The sequence below is a fragment of the Macaca fascicularis genome, chromosome 11, assembly GCF_037993035.2.
Source record: "Macaca fascicularis isolate 582-1 chromosome 11, T2T-MFA8v1.1".
NCBI classification, from domain to species: domain Eukaryota; kingdom Metazoa; phylum Chordata; class Mammalia; order Primates; family Cercopithecidae; genus Macaca; species Macaca fascicularis.
The window spans coordinates 105,607,692-105,629,773 of record NC_088385.1 but is presented as its reverse complement, the minus strand read 5'-3'; the positions used below and the strand labels follow the sequence as shown (position 1 = coordinate 105,629,773).

Genomic DNA, 22,082 nt, shown 5'->3' with positions numbered 1-22,082 from the left:
AGTATTTCCCATTTTACTACCCCACTATCATTTCTCTATCCCAGCTCGGAACTTCTTTCTTCCTGCCTTTTAGACCATTACTATTTTAACTCTCACTGATCTTCCTACCTCTTGACATTCTCCCTCGGAGCTATTTTGACTCAGATTGCATTTTGAAGGACAAGGATTTTTTAATATGACAATTTCTAGTATTGAAAAAGACCAATTTGTTCATGTTAGCATGATGCTAATTTTCTACTTAAGTGTCACGTATCTAGAGCATTGAAAATATGGTTGATCATGTCTACAGCCATACCACCCTGAACGTGCTCAATCTCATCTGAAAATATGGATGATCTTTGGACATAAAATTAGAATATGAATAACACTTATTGGGAAAAGATCTATATTTTTTTTCCTTACTTTCTGCTTTTTAAGGATATATGTATATGCATTTAAGAATGGCTAGCCTAAGCTGGGAGCAGTGGCTTATGCCTATAATCCCAGCACTGTGGGAGGCTGAGGCAGGCAAATCGCTTGAGGTCAGGAGTTAAGAGACCAGCCTGGCCAACATGGTGAAAACCCATCTCTACTAAAAATACAAAAGTTAGCCGGGTATAGTGCACATGCCTGTAATCCCAGCTACTCGGGAGGCTGAGACAGGAGAATCTCTTGAACCCATGAGGTGGAGGTTGCAGTGAGCCGAGATTGCGCCACTGCACTGTAGCCTGGGCTACAGAGTGAGGATCCGTCGCCAAAAAAAAAAAAAAAAAAAAAAAAAGTTAAAAAAAAGAATGGCTAGCCTAAAAGTAAGTATTTGTCCTGTAACCAAATAAGAATTCCAGTGAAAATTAAAATAATACCATGTCTATATTGTGTTTCTTCAAGTTGCTGATTTCTACTAGATGCATTATTACTATGATTCTTAGAAATGTGAGGCAAATAAACATTTTTGTAACTCCCACACCTCTGAAGAAAAAGTTAGCTGTGATCAATAAGGCATCATGTGGGACTTTTCTGGGTACCAGGGACCAAGATATCATTGGGAAATATGGCTTGTTCATTTATTCATTCACTAAACCTTTGCTCATGTCACAAGGTAAGCAAGGACCTATGCTTGGCACCAGGGTGGGTAAGGATGTTATAAAAATAGAGATGAAATGGAACATCTAAGTCTCTGCAGCCCCATGCACAGGATAAGCATATAATCCCCCAGAAGAGAAAAGCCATGGAGGAAAATTAAATATCCTTCACACATGCCAGGGGATTCCATGGATGGTGAGACTAAGGGATTTGGGGAAGGAGCTGCAAAGTAGTTGGCATTTTCACATAGGGCTCAAATTGGAATCTGAGCCAGGCGTGGTGGCTCATGCCTGTAATCCCAGCACTTTGGGAAGCCAAGGCAGGCGGATCACCTTGAGGTCAGGAGTTTGAGACCAGACTGGCCAACATGGTGAAACCCTGTCTCTACTAAAAATACAAAACTATTAGCTGGGCATAGTGGTTCATGCCTGTAATCCCAGCTACTTGGGAGGCTGATGCATGAGAATTGCTTGAACCGGGGAGGCAGAGGTTTCAGTGAGCTGAGATCACACCACTGCACTCCAGCCTGGCCAACAGAGTAAGACTCTGTCTCAAAAAAATAAATAAATAAAATAAAATTGGAATCTGGTTGTAGTTGTTGGGGGAACTCTAACATACCGTTAGAAGAAATCCCAGGGGCAAGAAACTTCATATATTTTTTTTTTTTTTAATTTTTTTGAGATAGGGTCTCCCCCTGTCATCCCAGCTCTCACTCTGTCATCCAGGCTGGTGTACAGTATTGGAATAACAGCTCACTGCAGCTTCAACCTCCCAGGCTCAAGCACTCCTCCCAACTCAGCCTCCCAAGTAACTGGGACTAACAGGCATGCTACTGCACCCAGCTAATTTTTTTTTCTTTAGTTTTTTGGAGAGACGGGGTCTTGCTGCATGCCCAGGCTGGTATCAAACTCCTGGGCTTAAATTACCCTTCTGCCTCTGCCTCCCAAAGAATTGATATTACAAATGTGAGCCACTTTGCCTTGCCAAAACTTCACATATTTAATTAAAAGCTATTGAAGGCCAGGCATGGTGACTCACACCTGTAATCTCAGCACACTGGGAGGCCAAGGTGGGCAGATCACGAGGTCAGGAGTTTGAGATCAGCCTGGCCAACATGGTGAAACCCCACCTCTACTAAAAATACAAAAATTAGCTGGGCATGGTGGCAGGCGCCTGTAATCCCAGCTACTTGGGAGGCTGAGGCAGGAGAATCACTTTAACCTGGGAGGTGGAGGTTGCAGTGAGCCAGGACTGTGCCATTGCACTCCAGCCTGGACAACAGAGTGAGACTCTGTCTCATTAAATAAATAAATAAATATAAATAAAGGCTATTGAAAACTTATTTTGAACAGAGATTTCTCTTTTTTGGGGGGGGGGTTGGTACTGTGTTTCACTTTTCTCACCCAGGCTGGAATACAATGGCTCAATTTTGTCTCACGGCAACCTCCGCCCAGGCTGCAGTGCAGTGGCGCAATCTCGGCTTACTGTAACCTCTGCCTCCCCAATGTAAGTGATTCTCCTGCCTCAGCCTCCCGAGTAGCTGGTACTACAGGTGCATACCACCATGCCCAGCTAATTTTTATATTTTTAGTAGAGATGGGGTTTCACCATGTTGGCCAGACTGGGCACGGTGGCTCACACCTGTAATCCCAGCACTTTGGGGGGCCGAGGCGGGTGGATCACCTGAGGTCAGGAGTTCAAGACCAACCTGACCAACATGGTGAAACCCCATCTCTACTAAAAACACAAAAATTAGCCAGGCATGGTAGCACATGCCTGTAGTCCCAGCTACTCAGGAGACTGAGGCAGGAGAATCGCTTACACTAGGGAGGCAGAGGTTACAGTAAACTGAGATTGCGCCACTACACTCCAGCCTGGGCAACAAAGCGAGACTCCATCTCAAAAAAAAAAAAAAAAGCTTTTGAAGCAGGTTTTTAAAATATAGAATCTAAAAAATCCAAAAAATTTTCAGTCTCGGCCTGGCGTGGTGGCTCACGCCTGTAATCCCAGCACTTTGCGAGGCCAAGGCAGGTGGATCACCTGAGGTCAGGAGTTCAAGACCAGCCTGACCAACGTGGAAAAACCCCATCTCTACTAAAAATACAAAAAATTAGCTGTGCGTGGTGGCGCATGCCTGTAATCCCAGCTACTCAGGAGGCTGAGGTAGGAGAATCGCTTGAACCCGCGAGGTGGAGATTGTGGTGAGCCGAGATCGCGCCATTGCACTCCAGCCTGGGCAACAAGAGTGAAACTCTGTCTCAAAAAAAAAAAAAAAGAAATATTCAGTCTTTTCATAGCTTTTTCTCCCATTCTGCCCTGGGAGTAATTTAATAAGAGGTCCCTTTTCACAAAGGTGGCCCTAAAGGACAGCATAACACAGGAGGGGAAAGCAGCTAGACGTGGACACTCATCACAAATGTGTGTGACCTTGGACAAATCACTATAACTTATCTTGGTCTCTATTTCATCATTTATTAAGTGAGAAATAATAAGATTTTTATAAAGATCAGGTGAGATATACAGTAATTAAGTGAGAAATAATAAGGTTTTTATAAAGATCAGATACAGTAAGTCCTCAACATTGTCAATAGGTTCCTGGAAACTACGATTTTAAGTGAAGTGTATAATGAAACCAATTTTTTTCTCATCTACGTTGTAATGAAAGGACATTAAAACAACGTTGCTGGAGCAGCTGCTCTGAATAGTTCCACTTAAAGTCAGTTTCCAAGAACCTACCAATGACGTTAAGTGAGGACTTACTTTATGTACAAATTCTTTGAAAACAATCAAGCACTAATAAAGTACTAGCTCTTTTTCTTTTTCTTTCTTTTTTTTTTTTTTTTTTTTTTTTTGAGACAGTTTTGTTCTTATTGTCCAGGCTGGAGTGCAGTGGCGAGATCTGGCTCACTGCAACCTCCGCCTCCTGGGTTCAAGCAATTCTCCTGCCTCAGCCTCCCAAGTAGCTGGGATTACAGGCATGCGCCACCATACCTGGCTAATTTTTTGTATTTTTAGTAAAGATGGGGTTTCACCATGTTAGCCAGGATGGTCTCGATCTCCCAACCTCAGGTGATCCTCCCACCTCAGCCTCCCAAAGTGCTGGGATTACAGTGTGAGCCACCACACCCAGCCCTACTAGCTCTTTCTTTAAGAAAAAATGAGGTCCGGTGTGGTGGCTCATGCCTGTAATGTCAGCACTTTGGGAAGCTAAGGTGGGAGCATCACTTGAGCCCGGCAGTTTGAGACCAGGCCAGGCAACATGGTGAGACCCCATCTCTACAAAAAAAAAATATTTAAATAAAAATGAAAAACGATTAGAATATGTTGGCGCCCATAAATGCTAGCTACTGTGGCATACTAGTCACAACATATTTGCAGATTAAATCTATAACATCTTGAACTTACTTGGGGTGTACTGCCTTCAGATTACAGTGAGGCTCTGATGAACCTCCTCAACAGGACATTACCTTAGGTAAGGATAAGCTTGCCTCTTCAAAATACTGCTAATAAAACAACTAAACCTAAACATGTTAATCGTTAGTATTTCTCATGATTGATTTTAAATGGAACTTGTATTATGGCTGTATGTGTACATTTAAAAGAAGTTTTTATTTCTTTGGGTTTTTTGTTTTGTTTTGAGTGTGTGTGTGTGTGTGTGTGTGTGTGTGTGTGTGTGTGTGTGTGTTTGAGACAGGGTCTTGCTCGGTCACCCAGGATGGAATGCAGTGGCATGATCATAGCTCACTGCAACCCTGAACTCTTGGGCCCAAGGAATCCTCCCACCTCAGCCTCCCAAGTAGCTGGGACTCCAGGCGCACACCACCATGCCCAACTAATTTTTGTATGTGTGTGTAGAGACAGGGTCTTGCTTTGTGCCCAGGCTGATCTCGAACTCCTAGGCTCAAGCAGTCCTTCTGCCTTGGCTTCCCAACATGTTGGGATTAAGGCGTAAGCCACCATGCCCAACCCTTAAAATAAATTTTAAACAACATTTCAGAGTGGTGTTAGTCATTCTTGTTATATACTCTTTAGGTCTTGATTGGGGTGGACTAGAAGGCTTAGGGTCATTTTTCTTAAACATCAACAAACGTATTATTTGTACTCTGAGATGTAGGGATTACACAAAGGTATAAGACATGGTCTCTTCTATGAAATTTAGAAACTTTCACATCTGCACCCTGCTAATTAATCAGTCTGTTAATGAGTCCAATTTCGGAGTCACTTCCAGGCCTTTCTGCACCACCCTCCTAACTTTTTATCTCTCCTCAAAGCATCCATTGCCCCCCATGCTAATTCTTTTGTGGCACTACTTATAATCTATTGTAATTTTTTTGGTTGCTAGTTTAGCTCCCTTACTCCTCTTTAGAGCAAACACTGCATCTTTTATCTCCATTTCTCTAGAACCTGATAATGGAACTACCTCACACAGGGTACTCGGTAGATCTTGTTGGGACTCTAGAATATATGATGCAGAAGATCCAAACACTGTCTCCCAATCAAATTGTGAAATCAAGGACTATGCTGTATTTGTCTCCACTGTCTCACACAAGGCTGGCACAGAGTGAACCCTCAAAATTTGTGAATTGTATGTGCTAAGTGGCAAATATGTGGCAAATGCATATGTAATAGGTACTACAGGAATTCAGGTTGTCAGGCCTAGGGCTGTGGAAGAAATGCTGCACCGAGGAGCTGAGATCCGGTCTGAGCCTTGAAGTAAGGACAACGTAACTAAATAAAGAGGAGAGGAGGATAGCACAGGGAGAGGTTAGAGAATTTGAGACTTTATCCTGGAAGTATTAGGGAACATCAAAGGTTTTGTAACAGTGTACCATGATAGGCATACCAGTTTTTAAAAGCTTACTCTAGTAGTAGTGTGTAGGCTAATTTAGAGAGCAAGCAATTGGAAGCAGGTATTAGATATTACTTTTTCTAAAATACTTTCCTTCATCACTGAAGTCTAGGTTGGGTCTCCACCAGAGTGCTTCCACAGCTCTTCCCCTGTCATAGTGCATATACACTTGTCTTTCTCGTCAATTAAACAAAGCTGCTTAAGGGCAGAACTGTATCTTGTTCAGTATTATGTCTTCAGCGTAATGCTGCAAGCACATGATAAATTAATGATAATTTCTAGGCCTTCCTGTAGTCTCTAAAGCTGTTATCTAAGTGTAGACTAAAAGAGGTCTATGACTTGGCCTTCTATATTCCAGACACAGATTAGGAGGTGCCAGAGGCTTAGCATAATTTACAAATACTTAAAACACCTTACCATTCAATTTGACTTGTCTCACTAAACTGTTTTTTGATTCATTTTGCCTTTGTATCTGTAAGACCTGATTCTAGTACTTTCTCTGCAAGAGGTTGGTCAAAAATTTTTTTTCAGCAGAAACCCTTCCAGAATTACAGGATTTAGGAAAGATATCAAATTTTATACAAAGTTATAGTTTCTAAAAAGCCAAATAACATCTAAGTTACTTACCATTGGAGTTAAAAAGAGGAAATTGTGATCTATTTCAGGCCCTTTAACATTACTTTTCTCTTGAATATGCTTCCATAGAAGTGCTGAAATATCTAGGATTATGTGTTCAGGTGTATTTTTTTTTTTTAACAGTGCTGGCCAGGCGCAGCGGCTCTCGCCTGTAAATCTAGTACTTTGGGAGGCCGAGGCAGGCAGATCACTAGAGGTCAACAGTTCGAGACCAGCCTGACCAACATGGTGAAACCCCATCTGTACAAAAAAATAACAAAAATTAGCTAGGCATGGTGGCGCGTACCTGTAATCCCAGCTACTCGGAGAAGCTGAAGCAAGAGAATACCTTGAACCTAGGAGGCGGAGGTTACAGTGAGCTGAGATGGTTCGACTGCACTCCAGCCTGGGTGACAGGCTGTCTCAAATAAATAAATAAATAAATAAAACACAGGGCTAACATATTTGTGAAAACTATTAACATAATAAATGTCTTTGTCAGCATGATTCTGATATACTTGGATATTTTAGACATCTTCAGAATTTTAACATGGCATGTGTTATGCTCCTGATTGTTAAAGTGTGTTTCTCTAATATGAAAATTATTAAGTAGCCTTGGGAATTGTTTTGTGTTATAAATGCAGCTTGAGTCTACTGAAAGCATCCTTCAGGAAGCTACATCTTCCATGTCTTTGATGACCCAGTTTGAGCAGGAAGTATCCAACCTCCAAGATACCATGCATGGCATTCAAAATAATGAAGAGGTGCTCACTCAAAGGATTCAAAGCCTTAATGAGAAATTTCAGAATATTACGGATTTTTGGAAGAAAAGCCTAGAAGAAATAAACATTAATACAGACATTTTCAAATCAGAAGCAAAACATGCACATTCTCGAGTAACTGTCCAAATTAACTCGGCTGAGCAGGAAATAAAATTGCTCACTGAACGGCTAAAAGATTTGGAAGATAGCACACTAAGAAATATTAGAACAGTAAAAAGACAAGAAGAAGAAGATCTCCTGCGAGTAGAGGAACAGCTAGGCTCTGATACAAAGGCAGTTGAAAAGTTAGAAGAGGAACAGCATGCCCTCTTTGCCAGAGATGAAGATCTAACTAATAAACTTTCCGACTACGAACCCAAAGTTGAAGAATGCAAGACACATTTGCCAACAATTGAAAGTGCTGTTCGCTCTGTTCTCAGAGTCTCTCAGGATCTGATAGGAACAGAAAAGAAAATGGAAGACTTGACTATGCAGATGTTTAATATGGAAGATGATATGCTGAAAGCAGTGTCTGAAATAATGGAGATGCAGAAAACCCTTGAAGGAATTCAGTATGATAATCGCATATTAAAGATGCAAAATGAACTGGATGTTCTAAAAGAAAAAGTTCATGATTTTATAGTATACTCAATGCATACTACAGGAGAAAAGGAAACTGTGAAAGAATATAATATAGAAAATAAAGGAATTGGTGGTGATTTTTAAATGACCTTTATTCTGATGAACCATATCATTATACATAAATTGATTAGTCCATTGATTTTGAGTTACCTTGATATGCCTCATCTTATCCTACATTATTGGAAAATAAATGAGATGTCCACACAAATGGATTATCCACATAATCAAAGCTTTTTAAGCACTGAAACTTATTTCATTTTAACCATTTTAAATAGAAATAGTTCTTTAAAAATGTTTCTCTACTTTTAAAACAAGATACTTAATACTTTTAATGTTTTTAAAGCATTAGTGGACATCATTATTAATTTCACCTATTATATTGGACCCACATATATTGATGTCTCCAGGGGCTAATGAAGAGTATTTACTGCTTCACTAAATGACCCCAATTTGCCATTTTTCAAACCTATGTCTCATACCTTTTCTGTCACCTAATCTTGATGTCAGGTTGGTTGGTAATGTGCCTGCCTCAGCCAGTTCTTCACTTTCTTACATAATTCACTGCAGGTTAAGAATCCATACAACCAAGTTCATGGGAGTTTTGTGTAAAATAAAAGATAACATGCGTGAGGGAGAGTCTGGTGCCTTTGCTATGAATTAATATGCACTTTCTGAAAAACTATGAAGCCTGGGAAACATTTTAGTTTTTGTTAAGGTTCTAAACTGTGTTATGGATACTTGTAAGACTTTTAAAATCAGAGTAAGTATGTTCTTACATAAGGCCTTTCTTAGGAATTATGTGTATATACATCTTTGAAATATCTTTATATACCTGGGTTTTAAGTTCCAACTGTGTTAGACATGAGTTTGCTAGATCCATGATCTCTAGATGGTTTACTTAAAAATAAATAGTCCAGGCGCAGTGGCTCACGCCTGTAATCCCAGCACTTGGGGAGGCCGAGGTGGGCAGATCATGAGGTCAGGAGATCGAGACCATCCTGGCTAACATGGTGAAACCCCGTCTCTACTAAAAAATACAAAACATTAGCCGGGCATGGTGGCGGGTGCCTGTAGTCCCAGCTACTCGGGAGGCTGAGGCCGGAGAATGGCATGAACCCGGGAGGCAGAGCTTACAGTGAGCCGAGATTGCGCCACTGCACTCCAGCCTGGGTGACAAAGCGAGACTCTGTCTCAAAAATAAATAAATAAATACATAAATAAAAATAAATAAGCCTGTGGTCTGTTTTGAGGGAAAAGTAACATAACTCTGATAACTAGTTATGATAATAACTATGATAGTTAAAAGTATGTCATTTTAAAGATTTCCCAAACCACTAAATTTGTTTTACGAATTGATTTTATTTGAAGTTATATAATGTAGTCAACTGTATGTGGAATTTTGTTCTTGTTTCTTTGTCAGTAACCTTACCAGTTTTATAATGAAGTTTTCAGTGGAATTAAAGAACTTGAAAGCAGTCAGTTACAAAAAGGTAGTTTTGATCAAGTAGTCTTAATATGTAAATTTGCGAGTTTTTGTAGGACCCCCAAACTCGTTCTCCATCGGAATTAAGAGGGCCTATGGTAGGCAGCCATGAATCATAAAAATAAGCCTGGCGAGTTCTGTTGTTAAGGGGCATAGCATTAATTTTTGCAGTATTAAAGTTACACTTCTTGACTTCTGAATGTCTCATTTGCGTGCACTGACAAAATTCTATTTGTTTACTTTTATTTTAATGCTAATAAAACAGATTATAAAGTAAGCTGGAACTTTGTTGTTTTAACCTCCATCCTGTCAAGGCAAATGTAATTTCTTCTCTTATACTCTTCACGTTTAAATATTTTTTTCTCACCTATCACTACATTTAATATAAGGTTATTTGAACTTATATATACCATGGTAATGGTTACTGAAAGTAAATGAAAACAATGTGGCCACTGTGCTCTATGATGATACAAGGGAAAGAAAAACTGCACTTCTACAAGTATAACATGAGAAAACTATTAAAGTGTATATGTGTGTGCATGTGTGTATAGATATGTAGATATAGACATATCCTGTATTTACGAAGAGGTTTTCCTATTAAGAAATTGTTATTATAGAGATTTAGATGTACTTAATTTGTCTTTTTGTTTCTTCCATTCATTTATTTAACCCAGAAGCTTAAAATTTCAAAAACTTTCCTGTATATCAAATATTAAATTACATTGTTAGTCTTCTCTTTAGGGAAAATTACCAATATCCTAAAACACATTTTTGTATCTTTGTAACTGATAATAAATTTTATATCAATTAATTTCTTATACAGTGGCCAGGCACAGTGCCGCATGCTTGTAATCCCAATACTTTGGGAGGCTGAGGCAGAATGGCTTGAGCCCAGGAGTTTGAGACAGCCTGGGTAACATAGTGAGACCCCGTCCCTACAAAGAAAAAAAAAAGTGTAAGGAAAAGTGGGGCCAAGCACAATGGCTCACTCCTATCATTCCAATACTCTGGGACGCTGAGGTGGGAGGATCGCTTGAGCTCAGGAGTTCAAGACCAGCCTGGATAACATGGTGAGACTTCATGTCTACTAAAAGTCAAAAAAAAAGTGCATCCCTGTGGTCCTAGCGACACAGGAGGCTGAGCCCAGGTGTTCAAGGTTGCAGTGACCTGCACCACTGCATTCCAGCCTGGGTGACAGAGCAAGACCGTGTCTCAAAAGCATAAGAGTACTGGATCAGCTGGGCGCAGTGGCTCACCCCTGTAATCCCAGCACTTTGGGAGGCTGAGGTGGGCGGGTCAGCTGAGGTCAGGAGTTGGAGACCAGCCTGGCCAATATGGTGAAACCCTGTCTTTACTAAAAATAAAAAAATTAGCCAGATGTGGTAGCAGGTACCTGTAATCCCAGCTACTTGGGAGGCTGAGGCAGGAGAATTGCTTGAACCTGGGAGGCAGAGGTTGCAGTGAACCAAAATCAAGCCATTGTACTACAGCCTGGCAACAGAGTGAGACTCCAAAAAAAAAAAAGTACTGGATCAATTTTTTTTAATGTAACATGAATAAATCACTTTTACAATACAAGTACCTACTTTAAACTCTTGAATATACAATTTTTAAATGTAACATTGCCTTAAATTTAGCTAAATGATCAGAAACTATTGACTAAGTATACTTGTATATTTTATAACTAAAACTCTACATTTATTAGCCTGTATGGCTTCATAGAAAAACCCATAAGATGCAAAATTAGTAGTAGTATTTTTAATGTCAACCTAATTGTAGACCTTCGTATGAATCTATAAATTGTTCAAATTTTGATGTACCATTACAAAACAATGATGCTGAAAATTTACCAAACTCAATAAGAAAAAAAAAAAACATCCTTTGTAGACTTACCCCATATTTGCACAGTTGACAAAAGCTCTACAAATTTTCCTAGCACCTGCTCATTTCAATTTATAAGCTATTAATTAATCTTGAGACAGGATCTCACTCTGTCACCCAGGCTGGAGTGTAGCAGCGTGATCACAGCTCACTGCAGCTTCAACCTCCTGGGCCCAAGGGATCCTCCCATCTCAGCTCCTCAGATTGCGGGAATTACAGGTGCACACCACCATGCCCAGGTAATTTTATTTTTTTGTAGAAACAGTCTCATGTTGTCTCAAACTCCTGGGCTGAAGCAGTTCTCCCACCTCGACCTCCCAAAGTGCTGGGATTAGAGGCGTAAGCCACCATGACCAGCCTATAAACTATTAATTTAATACAAATCAAAATACTCCACCCCAGCTTTATACAGCAGGAAAGGAGAGAACTACCATTTTAGCACCTGTTAAAATGACATACCCACACGTATGTCAAGCATTTCTAGGAGATGTGCATTCATCATCATCATTCCTTTTTTTTTTTTTTTTTTTTTAAGACAAAGTCTCACTCTGTCCCTATGGTGGAGTGCAGTGGTGCAATCTCGGCTCACTGCAACCTCCACCTCCCGGGTTCAAGCGATTCTCCTGCGTCAGCCTCCCAAGTAGCTGGGACTATAGGCGCATGCCACCACGTCCAGCTAATTTTTGTATTTTTAGTAGAGATGGGGTTTCTCCATGTTGACCAGGATGATCTGGATATCTTGACCTCGTGATCCACCTTCCTTGGCCTCCCAAAGTGCTGGGATTACAGACGTGAGCCACTGCGCCCGGCCTTCATTATCATCATCATAACAGCTGTATATATTAATTACCTACCTTGTGCCAGTCATTATCACTAATCCTTACTACACCTTAGCTAGCTATTAGACCCATTTTACAAATAAGGAAATGGAGACAGGAACATTGGGAACCTTGCAATCACACTGTCGACCTAAGTCTGTTCAATTCCAGAGGCCAAGGACATCTCACTACACCGTGGAGCCTGCTACTGTTCAACTAGGGGAGAAAAATCACAACAAATCTGCTGTTAGTAGAACTATCTTGATAACTCGAAAAGCAATAATTCAGTCAAATGTGTTCTCTACTATGTTGCCATTAAACCAGACTGTAAGTCCCTCAAAAGCTGTAGCTGTGCTCTAAAATTGTCTGGCCCTTGAGCATAAGAAGGAATCAATAAATGAATAAATATTGGAGAAGAGGAGAAAGCAGTGCTGAAGATCCCTAGGCTGTACTCCTCTAATCTATTAATAGGTTTTGCCACTGCATATTCTGGGCACTTTGTTTTAGGGCTTAGTTTTAAATAGTAAAAGGAGAGAATTATACCAATAATCGCTAAGATGTCTTCTGACTTTAAGTGGTTTTATTTACTTATTTACCCCTTTTTTAATATAAAAAAAAGTAGAGATGAGGATCTCTCTATGTGGCCCAGGCTGGTCTCAAACTCCTGACCTCAACGGATCCTCCTTCTTTGGCCTCCCAAGGTGCTGGGATAACAGGTGTGAGCCACTGCGCCTGATCTAAATGGTTTTAAATTATACAGATCAATAAAATGTCTAGGTCCTTTAATAGAATTCAAAGATCCTAGCTGGGCGCAGTGGCTCACACCTGTAATTTCAGCACTTTGGGAGGCCAAGGTGGGTGGATCACGAGGTCAGGAGATCGAGACCATCCTGGCCAACATGGTGAAACCTCTGTCTCTGCTAAAAATACAAAATTAGCTGAGTGTGATGGTGGGTGCCTGTAATCCCAGCTACTCGGGAGGCTGAGGCAGGAGAATCTCTTGAACCCAGGAGGCGGAGGTTGCAGTGAGCCGAGATGGCACCACTGCACTCCAGCCTGGGCAACAGCGCAAGACTCTGTCTCAAAAAAAAAAAAAAAAAAAATCCTTTAGCAAGTTTTTAGAAAGCAGATTGGACCTAGAAATCATATTCTTGAAGCATGTTGCTGTGCTTGTAGATCCAGGTAATGTTTAACATTACAGGACGGCATCTAGCCTCATACCTTGAATATATGATAGGAATTTAATAAATATTCTGGCTGGGGGCAATGGCTCATGCCTGTAATCCCAGCACTTTGGGAGGCTGAGGAGGGCGGATCACTTGAGGTCAGGAGTTTGCAACATGGTGAAACACTGTCTCTACTAAAAAAAAAAATAAAATAAAAATAGAAAACTTAGCCGGGTGTGGTGGTGCATGCCTGTAATCCCAGCTACTTGGGGGGCTGAGGCCAGAGAATCGCTTGGGCGGCAGAGGTTGCAGTGAGCAGAGATTGCACCACTGCACTCCAGCCTGGGCAATAGAGTGAGACTCCATCTCATAAATAAATAAATAAATCACTGATGTACATTTTTTTTTTTTCTGAGAAAGGGTCTGGTTCTGTTGCCCAGACTGGAGTGCAGTGGCATGATCTCAGCTCACTGCAACCTCTGCCTCCCAGGATCAAGCCATCCTCCCAGCTCAGCCCTACTATTTTTGTAATTTTTGTAGAGATGGAGTTTCACCATGTTGCCCAGGCTGGCCTTGAACTCTTGAGCTCAAGTGATCCATCCACCCCACCTCACAAAAGTGCTGGGATTACAGGCATGAGCCACCATTCCCAGCCTTCACTGATGTGCTCTTTTCAGCTACTGATAGACTCTTAACTATTCTATCCATCCTAGGCAAATAGGTTAACCAAGCCCGAAGTAATTTTTAAAGTAATTTAATACAACAATCTCTAGACTATTACCACATTGTATTGAGCTTGTATTTTAGTAAAGATCAAAAGAAGTTCAAGATAGCTTGCTTTTATAAACAACCAAGTGAAACAAAGAGATTTACTAACAGCTTCTTGCTAATAATCTGATCCTTCTAAGAATAAGCTAAGCCCATTCATCGACATCTTAATTGTTTAATTGCTATTAAGCTACTTTTACTAGAGTAGATACATTAATAAATGATAACCTGGTAATGAAATAGACGAAAGTAGCCATCTAGTCTTTTCTCCCTTGAGAGACTGTTTCATCAAATACACTATATTGCAAAACTTCCTCCTTAAAAATAAAATGTGATTTTGCAATCACTTCTTGGTTTCCTTCCTATTTGTGGCTACTGCTTAATGTCATACCCACAGGAACATTTTCGCAAGCTCACTTCTCTACCAAAAAACACATTTTGGACCACCTTATCCACCAATAATTAATTTTAGCATAAAGCGATTGAGGAGAAAAATCCTCAAGTGTATTTTGAAATTAAACATTTGTGATGGGGCGAAGTGGGGGAGTTGCTACTTAGAATTATTTTGTCCTACTGCCCCATTTCCATACTTCATTATAATTATTTTGCAACTATATGGCTGCTTCTTTTTAAAGCTGCCCTCAAAGTAATATTCTGAGCATAATGCATTTTTATTTATGTTAAATAAAACTAAATGTATAATAACCAAAACAATCTCAAAAGGTTGGCATTAGCTGAGTCAGCCAAATACAATTTAAGAAAGATAATTCAAGCTAGGTGTGGTGGCTCATGCCTGTAATCCCAGCATTTTGGGAGGATTACTTGAGCCAGGAGTTCAAGACCAGCCTGGGCAGCTTAGTGAGACCCCCATCTCAAAATTTTTTTTTTAAAGAAAGATAATTGATAAGAAAACATTGAAGAAATACACAATTATTTTAGCAAAAAGATATATTTAGATTATACTGCATATTTAATTTTGTAAAAATGTTTTACAGTCTGATTATTTGTTTTAATAAATTTTAATTTCAATTTTTTTGTTTTAGAGATGGGGGTCTTGCTATATGCCCAGGCTGCAGCACAGTTAGTATTCATAGGCGCAATCATAGCACACTACAGTGTCAAACTCCTGGACTCAAGCTTTTTTATGTCTTCTTTTCTGAGTTTTAAGTAATACATTTATCGACATTCTGTGTCCCAAACTAAACTACAAACTCCCTAAAAGCAGAGACTGTTCTTGATCATATTAGCACATACTGCATTATAGTATATGTTATAGAATCAAGCTAGTTTTATTAATAAAAAGTTATAATTTCCTACTTTACAACATAGTGCTTTCCTAGAAAACAAGCTGAAAGTTAAATGTGCAAAAGTCAAATGATTGACTTACACATTATAAATGGGATTCTTTTTCCAGAGTAATTACTGTATGTCTGTCTTTGGGCATAGGCATTAGCAATGTATTTCTAGCCATTTTACATTTGTTTCTTAATTTGTTTTTCTTCATAATTGAGCACACAGTCCATAGGCTAATCTTCTGATTGAAGCTAAATAGTCTTACCTGATTTGCATTTTTGTTTTGATTGTCCGACTTTATCCAACTTTGTATTGTTTATGAGATCTATCCATCTTATTACTGTGTAATTTTCCCTTCTTCATTTTATTAACTGATGGCACAGTGCAATAAAATGTCAAATATTTAAAGTTCAATAAAATATTCAACTCCCCAACACTGCTATATAGGCACGCACATGTGTGTGCACAGACACAGGACCATCATCACAAACAACAACAAAAATAACAACTCAAAATGTTGCCAGACACTTGGGTGGCTCAAAATGTTTATCAGTTAATGTGTCCAAGTTAAATCAAGATGATGACAATTTAAGAACTTTCAGGCTGGGCGCGGTGGCTCAAGCCTGTAATCCCAGCACTTTGGGAGGCCGAGACGGGCGGATCACGAGGTCAGGAGATCGAGACCATCCTGGCTAACACGGTGAAACCCTGTCTCTACTAAAAAATACAAAAAACTAGCCGGGCGAGGTGGCGGGCGCCTGTAGTCCCAGCTACTTGGGAGGCTGAGGCAGGAGAATGGCATAAACCCGGGAGGCGGAGCTTGCAGTGAGCCAAGATCGCGCCACTGCACTCCAGCCTGGGTGACAGAGCCAGACTCCGTCTCAAAAAAAAAAAAGAACTTTCAATACATAATGTATGGTGGGGAAGAAGGATGGCATTGAAACATACAAAAGGTGAAAAACGGCTGCATTTGGAATCAGAATCTTAGAACCTTGGAAATTATTTTATTTTACTTATCTGTCTTCTCTACTAAACTAAGTTGAGACCACAACTCGAGTTATACTCATCTTTATGTTCCTCATATTTTGCATGCCTAACAACATACTAGGAACTTGAGAATTAGTTGAATTATTCAAGGTCTCATGGATGGTTAGATAGGCCAGAAAACTGTTCATAAAAGTTACAGGCCAATAAAGCATAGACATATAGTCTTTGACATTGGTCCCTTCATTCTAGCATTTGCTATAACTTGTTTGCAGTTACCTTAGACCCCAAATAGCCAAAGCAATCTTGAGCAAAAAGAACAAAGCTGGAGACATCACACTACCTGATCTCAAAATACACTGCAAAGCTGTAGTAATCCAAACAGCGTAATACTAGCATTTGAAAAAACATGGACTAATGGAACAGAATAGAGAGCCCAGAAATACATCTACAAGTATATGTTCAAATGATTCTCATCCAAGGTGCCAAAAACACACAATGGGGAAAGGACATCTCTCTAATAAATGCTGTTGAGAAAACTGGATATCCTATGCGGAAGAATGAAACTGGACCCTTATGTCAAACCATATACAAAAACCAATTCAAAATGAATTGAGGACTTAAATGTAACACCAGAAATTGAAAACTACTAGAAGAAAACATGAGGAAAAAGCTTCTTGACTTTAGTCTTGGCAAAGATTTTTTTGAATAGAACCCGAAAAGAACAAGCAACAAAAGCAAAAATAGATAAATAGGATTGCATCAACCTAAAAAGCTTCTGTACAGAAAAGGAAACAGTCAACAGAGTGAAGAGACAACCTATAGAATGGGAGAAAATACTCATGAACCATAAGTCTGAGAATGGCTTAATATCCAAAATATATAAAGAACTCAATAGCAAAAAAAAAAAAAAAAAAAAAAAAAAACACGATTAAACAATGGGCTATGGACATGAATAGACATTTCTCAAAAAAAGACACAGTAATGGCCAACAGGTATACGGAAAAAATGCTCAACATCACTAATTATCAGGGAAATGAAAAATTAAAACCACAATGAGGTTTCAACTCACACCTGTTAGAATATTTATTATCAAAAAGACAAAAGATAAGTGTTGGTGAGAATGTAGAGAAAAGGGAACCATTGTACACTGTGGATGGGAATGTATAGCCATTATGGAAAACAGTATGGAGTTTCCTCAAAAAAAAAAAAACACGATGAATAATCATATGATCCAGCAATCCAACTTTTGGATATATATCCAAAAGAAATGAATCAGTATGTCAAGGAGTTATCTGCACTCCCATATTCATTACAGCGTTAGTCCCAATAGCCAAGATATGTAGAATCAACCTAAGTGTCAATCAACAGATGAATGGATAAATAGCACACACACACACACAATGCTGTTCTGCCTTTAAAAAGAGGGAAATCCTGTTATTTGTGACTACATGGATGAACCTAAAGGATATTAAGCTAAGTGGAATGAACCAGGCACAGATAGACAAATACTACATGATGTCAATTATATGTGAAATCTAAAAAAGTCAGACTCATAGAAGTACTGAGTAGAATAGTGGTTATGAGGGATTGGAGGGGACAGGGTAGGGCAATAGAGAGATGTTGATCAAAGAATACAAAGTTTCAGTTAAACAGGAGGAATAAGTTCTAGAGATCTATTGTATAGTATGATGACTATAAATAATAATAATATATACTTGAAAACTGCTAAGAGGCCAGGCATGATGGCTCAGGGCTTATAATCTTAGCACTTTGGGAGGCTGAGGCGGGCGAATCACTTGAGATTAGGTGTTTCAGACCAGCCTAGCCAACATGGTGAAACCCTGTCACTACTAAAAATACAAAAATTAGCCAGGCGTGGTGGCGCACAACTGTGGCACCATCTACTCTGGAGACTGAGGCAGGAGAATCATTTGAACCCAGGAGGTAGAGGTTGCAGTGAGCAGAGATTGGGCCATTGCATTCCAGCCTGGGTGACAGAGTGAGTGAGACTTCCATCTCCAAAAAAAAAAAAAAATGAGGTGATAGATATATTCATTAGCTTGATTTAATCATTCACAAGATGTGTGTAGATATGTATATCAAAACATTACATTGTACACAATAAATATATACAATTTTAATTTGTCAATTATACCTTAGTAAAGCTGAAATAAAAAAGAAGTTATGTTGCCTTGTCTTACCCGGCAAAGCTCGATTAGAAGAAACTTTCTTTTCCCTTCTCCAGCAACTGAAAAACCATAATCACTGTCTCATGTAGCTCATTTTATTACTGTACAGAAGACCAATTGTGAAAATATTATAACATAAAAAGTGTAATTTCCAGTGACATTTCATGAAATTTTTGTAGTGTTTCCTTCTTATTCATTAGTAATTCACTTACATTGTTCTAAATTCTCTTACTTTTGAAGCCATCTTTTACCATATGCTTTCCAGAAGAACAGTAAAGTTGTAGTTAAAAAATAACATAAGGTTGGCCGGGCGCGGTGGCTCAAGCCTGTAATCCCAGCACTTTGGGAGGCCGAGACGGGCGGATCACGAGGTCAGGAGATCGAGACCATCCTGGCTAACACAATGAAACCCCGTCTCTACTAAAAATACAAAAAAATTAGCCGGGCGAGGTGGCGGGCGCCTGTAGTCCCAGCTACTCGGGAGGCTGAGGCAGGAGAATGGCGTAAACCCGGGAGGCGGAGCTTGCAGTGAGCCGAGATGGCACCACTGCACTCCAGCCTGGGCGACAGAGCGAGACTCCGTCTCAAAAAAATAAAATAAAATAAAATAAAATAACATAAGGCAAGGTGTGGTGGCTCACACCTGTAATTCCAGGCATGGATTTAGGAGGCCAAGGTGGGCAGATAACCAGAGGTCAGGAGTTCGAGACCAGCCTGTCCAACATGGTGAAGCCCTGTCTCTACTAAAAATACAAAAAAAGTTAGCTGAGGTGGGGGTCGGTGCCTGTAATCCCAGCTACTTGGGAGACTGAGTCAGGAGAAGCACTTGAACCCAGGAGGCAGAGGTTGCAGTGAGCCGAGATCATGCCACTGTACTCCATCCTGGGTAACAGAGCAAGCCTCCATCTCAAAAAAAAAAAATTAAAAAGAATTATAAAATTTAAGATGAATTTTAAATGTTAAGCTTCTAATAAATTTAATCATTGTGATATTATATTTTCTTATAGTGGCAGAAATCTGAAGCTATCGTGGAACAATTGAAGTCTTTTCAAATAATTGCTCATCTAAAGCGTCTACAGGAAGAAATTAATGAGGTAAAAATTTGGTCCAATAGGATAACTGAAAAACAGGATATACTGAACAACAATCTGACAGCGCTTTCTCAAGATGTTACAAAAGTAGACCAAAGTACAACTTCCATGGCAAAAGATGTTGGTCTCAAGATTACAACTGTAAAAACAGATATACGACGGATTTCAGGTTTAGTAACTGATGTAATATCATTGACAGATTCTGTGCAAGAACTAGAAAATAAAATAGAAAAAGTAGAAAAAAATACAGTAAAAAATATAGGTGATCTTCTTTCAAGTAGTATTGATCGAACAGCAACGCTCCGAAAGACAGCATCTGAAAATTCACAAAGAATTAACTCTGTTAAGAAGACACTAACTGAACTAAAGAGTGGCTTCGACAAACATACAGATAGATTTCTAAGCTTAGAAAGTGACAGAGCCAAAGTTCTGAAGACAGTGACTTTTGCAAATGATCTAAAACCAAAGGTGTATAATCTAAAGAAGGACTTTTCCCGTTTGGAACCATTAGTAAATGATTTAACACTACGCATTGGGAGATTGGTTACCGACTTACTACAAAGAGAGAAAGAAATTGCTTTCTTAAATGAAAAAATATCTAATTTAACAATAGTCCAAGCTGAGATTAAGGATATTAAAGATGAAATAGCACACATTTCAGATATGAATTAGTCTGACATTGGCATTAGAGTAAGGTAATGTTTTAATGGGACCTCTCGTGAGAAGACTGGTAAATCAGAAATAATATTTTGGAGTAAAAGTCATTTTATGTTTAATCCTATTTTGTACAGTAAAAATAAAACTTTTAAACAGGTCGGTTTTCTAAAATAAATATGCTAAAACCTATTTTGGCAACTTTATATAGCAAGAACTTTATCCATCCTTCTGACATACATGTTGTTACACACACACACACACACACACGTAGGAGAAGCAGAATCTGCTAGTAGCATAGGGAGATCTCGAAGGGACAGGATCTGAATCCCCACTTGCCCTCTCTGGCTGCCAGGGAGCCCAGCATGTGTGTTTGGGGACCTAACTGAAGAACTACCCCTCAGGGCACAGGGCTGCAGCAGTCATTATCCAATTAGAGGAAGAGAAACTAGAAAGGTCACGGCCACTGAGCTGCAGGGAGGAAAAAATAAAGTAAGCCTTTCTGGGTCCTTCATGGCTTTAGGAAACAGGGAAAGGAACAGTAGTGTCTCGGTCTATTTGGGCTGGTATATAACAGTATAGCAAGAACTTTAGGTAGCCTGTAACTAACAAATTTATTTCTCACTGTTCTAGAGGCTGGAAAGTCTGAGATCAAGGTGCTGGCAGATTCGGTGTCTGGTGTGGGCCCACTTCCTGGTTCATAGATAGCACCTTTTAGCTGTGTCCTTGCATGGTGGAAGGGGCAAGCAGCAATCTGGGGCCTCTTTTACAGGGGCACTAATCCTGTCCATGAAGACTCCTCCTACCTTATGACCTAATTCCCTCCCAAATGTCTCACTTTGGATTTCAACCTATGAATTTTGGGGAGACACATTCAGGCCATAGCAAGTATGTTACTTAATAAAAGGGGTTGGAAAGTGGCTTCTAGAGCAAGGGTTGTAGGGGAGGGTGTAGACTGAAGGGGGCTTGACAAGCCTCAGACAGAGACTCTGCCTCAAAGCAACACAATTCGTATCATGATGATGTGACCAGAAATAGCCAAAGCAACTAGAGAAGGAGGCTATAAGTCCGGGCTCTGTGCCTCACACCTGTAATCCTAGCACTTTGGGAGGCCGAGGCAGGTGTATCACCTGAGGTCAGGAGTTTGAGACCAGCCTGGCCAACATGGTGAAACCACGTCTCTATTAAAAATACAAAATTAGCCGGGCAAGGTGATGGGCACCTGTAATCTCAGTTACTTGGGAAGCTGAGGCAGGAGAATCGCTTGAACTCGGGAGGCAAATGTTGCAGTGATCAGAGATTGTGCCATTGCACTCCAGCCAGGGAGACTGGGAGACAGAGCAAGACTACATCTCAAAAAAAAAAAAAAAAAAGGAGGCTCTAACAGCATTGGCAATTCCAATTACATAAAACTTTAGAAAATACAAAGTAATCTAAAGTGACAGAAAGTAGATCAGTGGTTGCCTGTTGCATTAGGATTCTGCAGAGAAACAGAATCAATAGGATGGATGGACAGATGATTGATAGGTAGGTAGGTGAGTGGTGGATGATGGATGGGTGGATAGATGATGATAGATAGATAGATGATGATAGATTGATAGATAGATAGATAGATAGATGATAGATGACAGATAAGATAGATGATGGATGGATGGATAGATAGATAAATAGATAAGAGATAGATTCTAGGAATTGGCTCACATGATTATGGAGGCCAAGAATCCAACAATCTTTCATCTGCAAACTGGAAAACTAGGACAGTCAGTGGTTTAATTCAGAGTCTGAAGCCCTGACAACCAAAGGAAGTAATGGCGTAAGTCCTG

General features: G+C 39.8%; 1 protein-coding gene across 4 annotated transcripts in view; it reads left to right on the top strand.

The window, feature by feature from the left end:
* IKBIP (IKBKB interacting protein) overlaps positions 1-20,465 on the top strand; it is a 30,202-nt gene extending 9,737 nt beyond the window's left edge. For 2 of the 4 annotated variants that reach the window (XM_005571943.5, XM_005571942.5), the window contains one exon: positions 19,522-20,465. In XM_005571943.5, coding sequence (XP_005572000.3) covers positions 19,522-19,555 — 34 coding nt within the window. In that variant the 3' untranslated portion in view covers positions 19,556-20,465. Of the gene's footprint in view, positions 1-7,170; positions 9,690-19,521 lie in introns of those variants that run through there. The other 2 variants (XM_074007577.1, XM_005571941.4) reach the window with 1 other exon arrangement.
* The last annotated feature ends 1,617 nt before the right edge of the window (positions 20,466-22,082 follow it).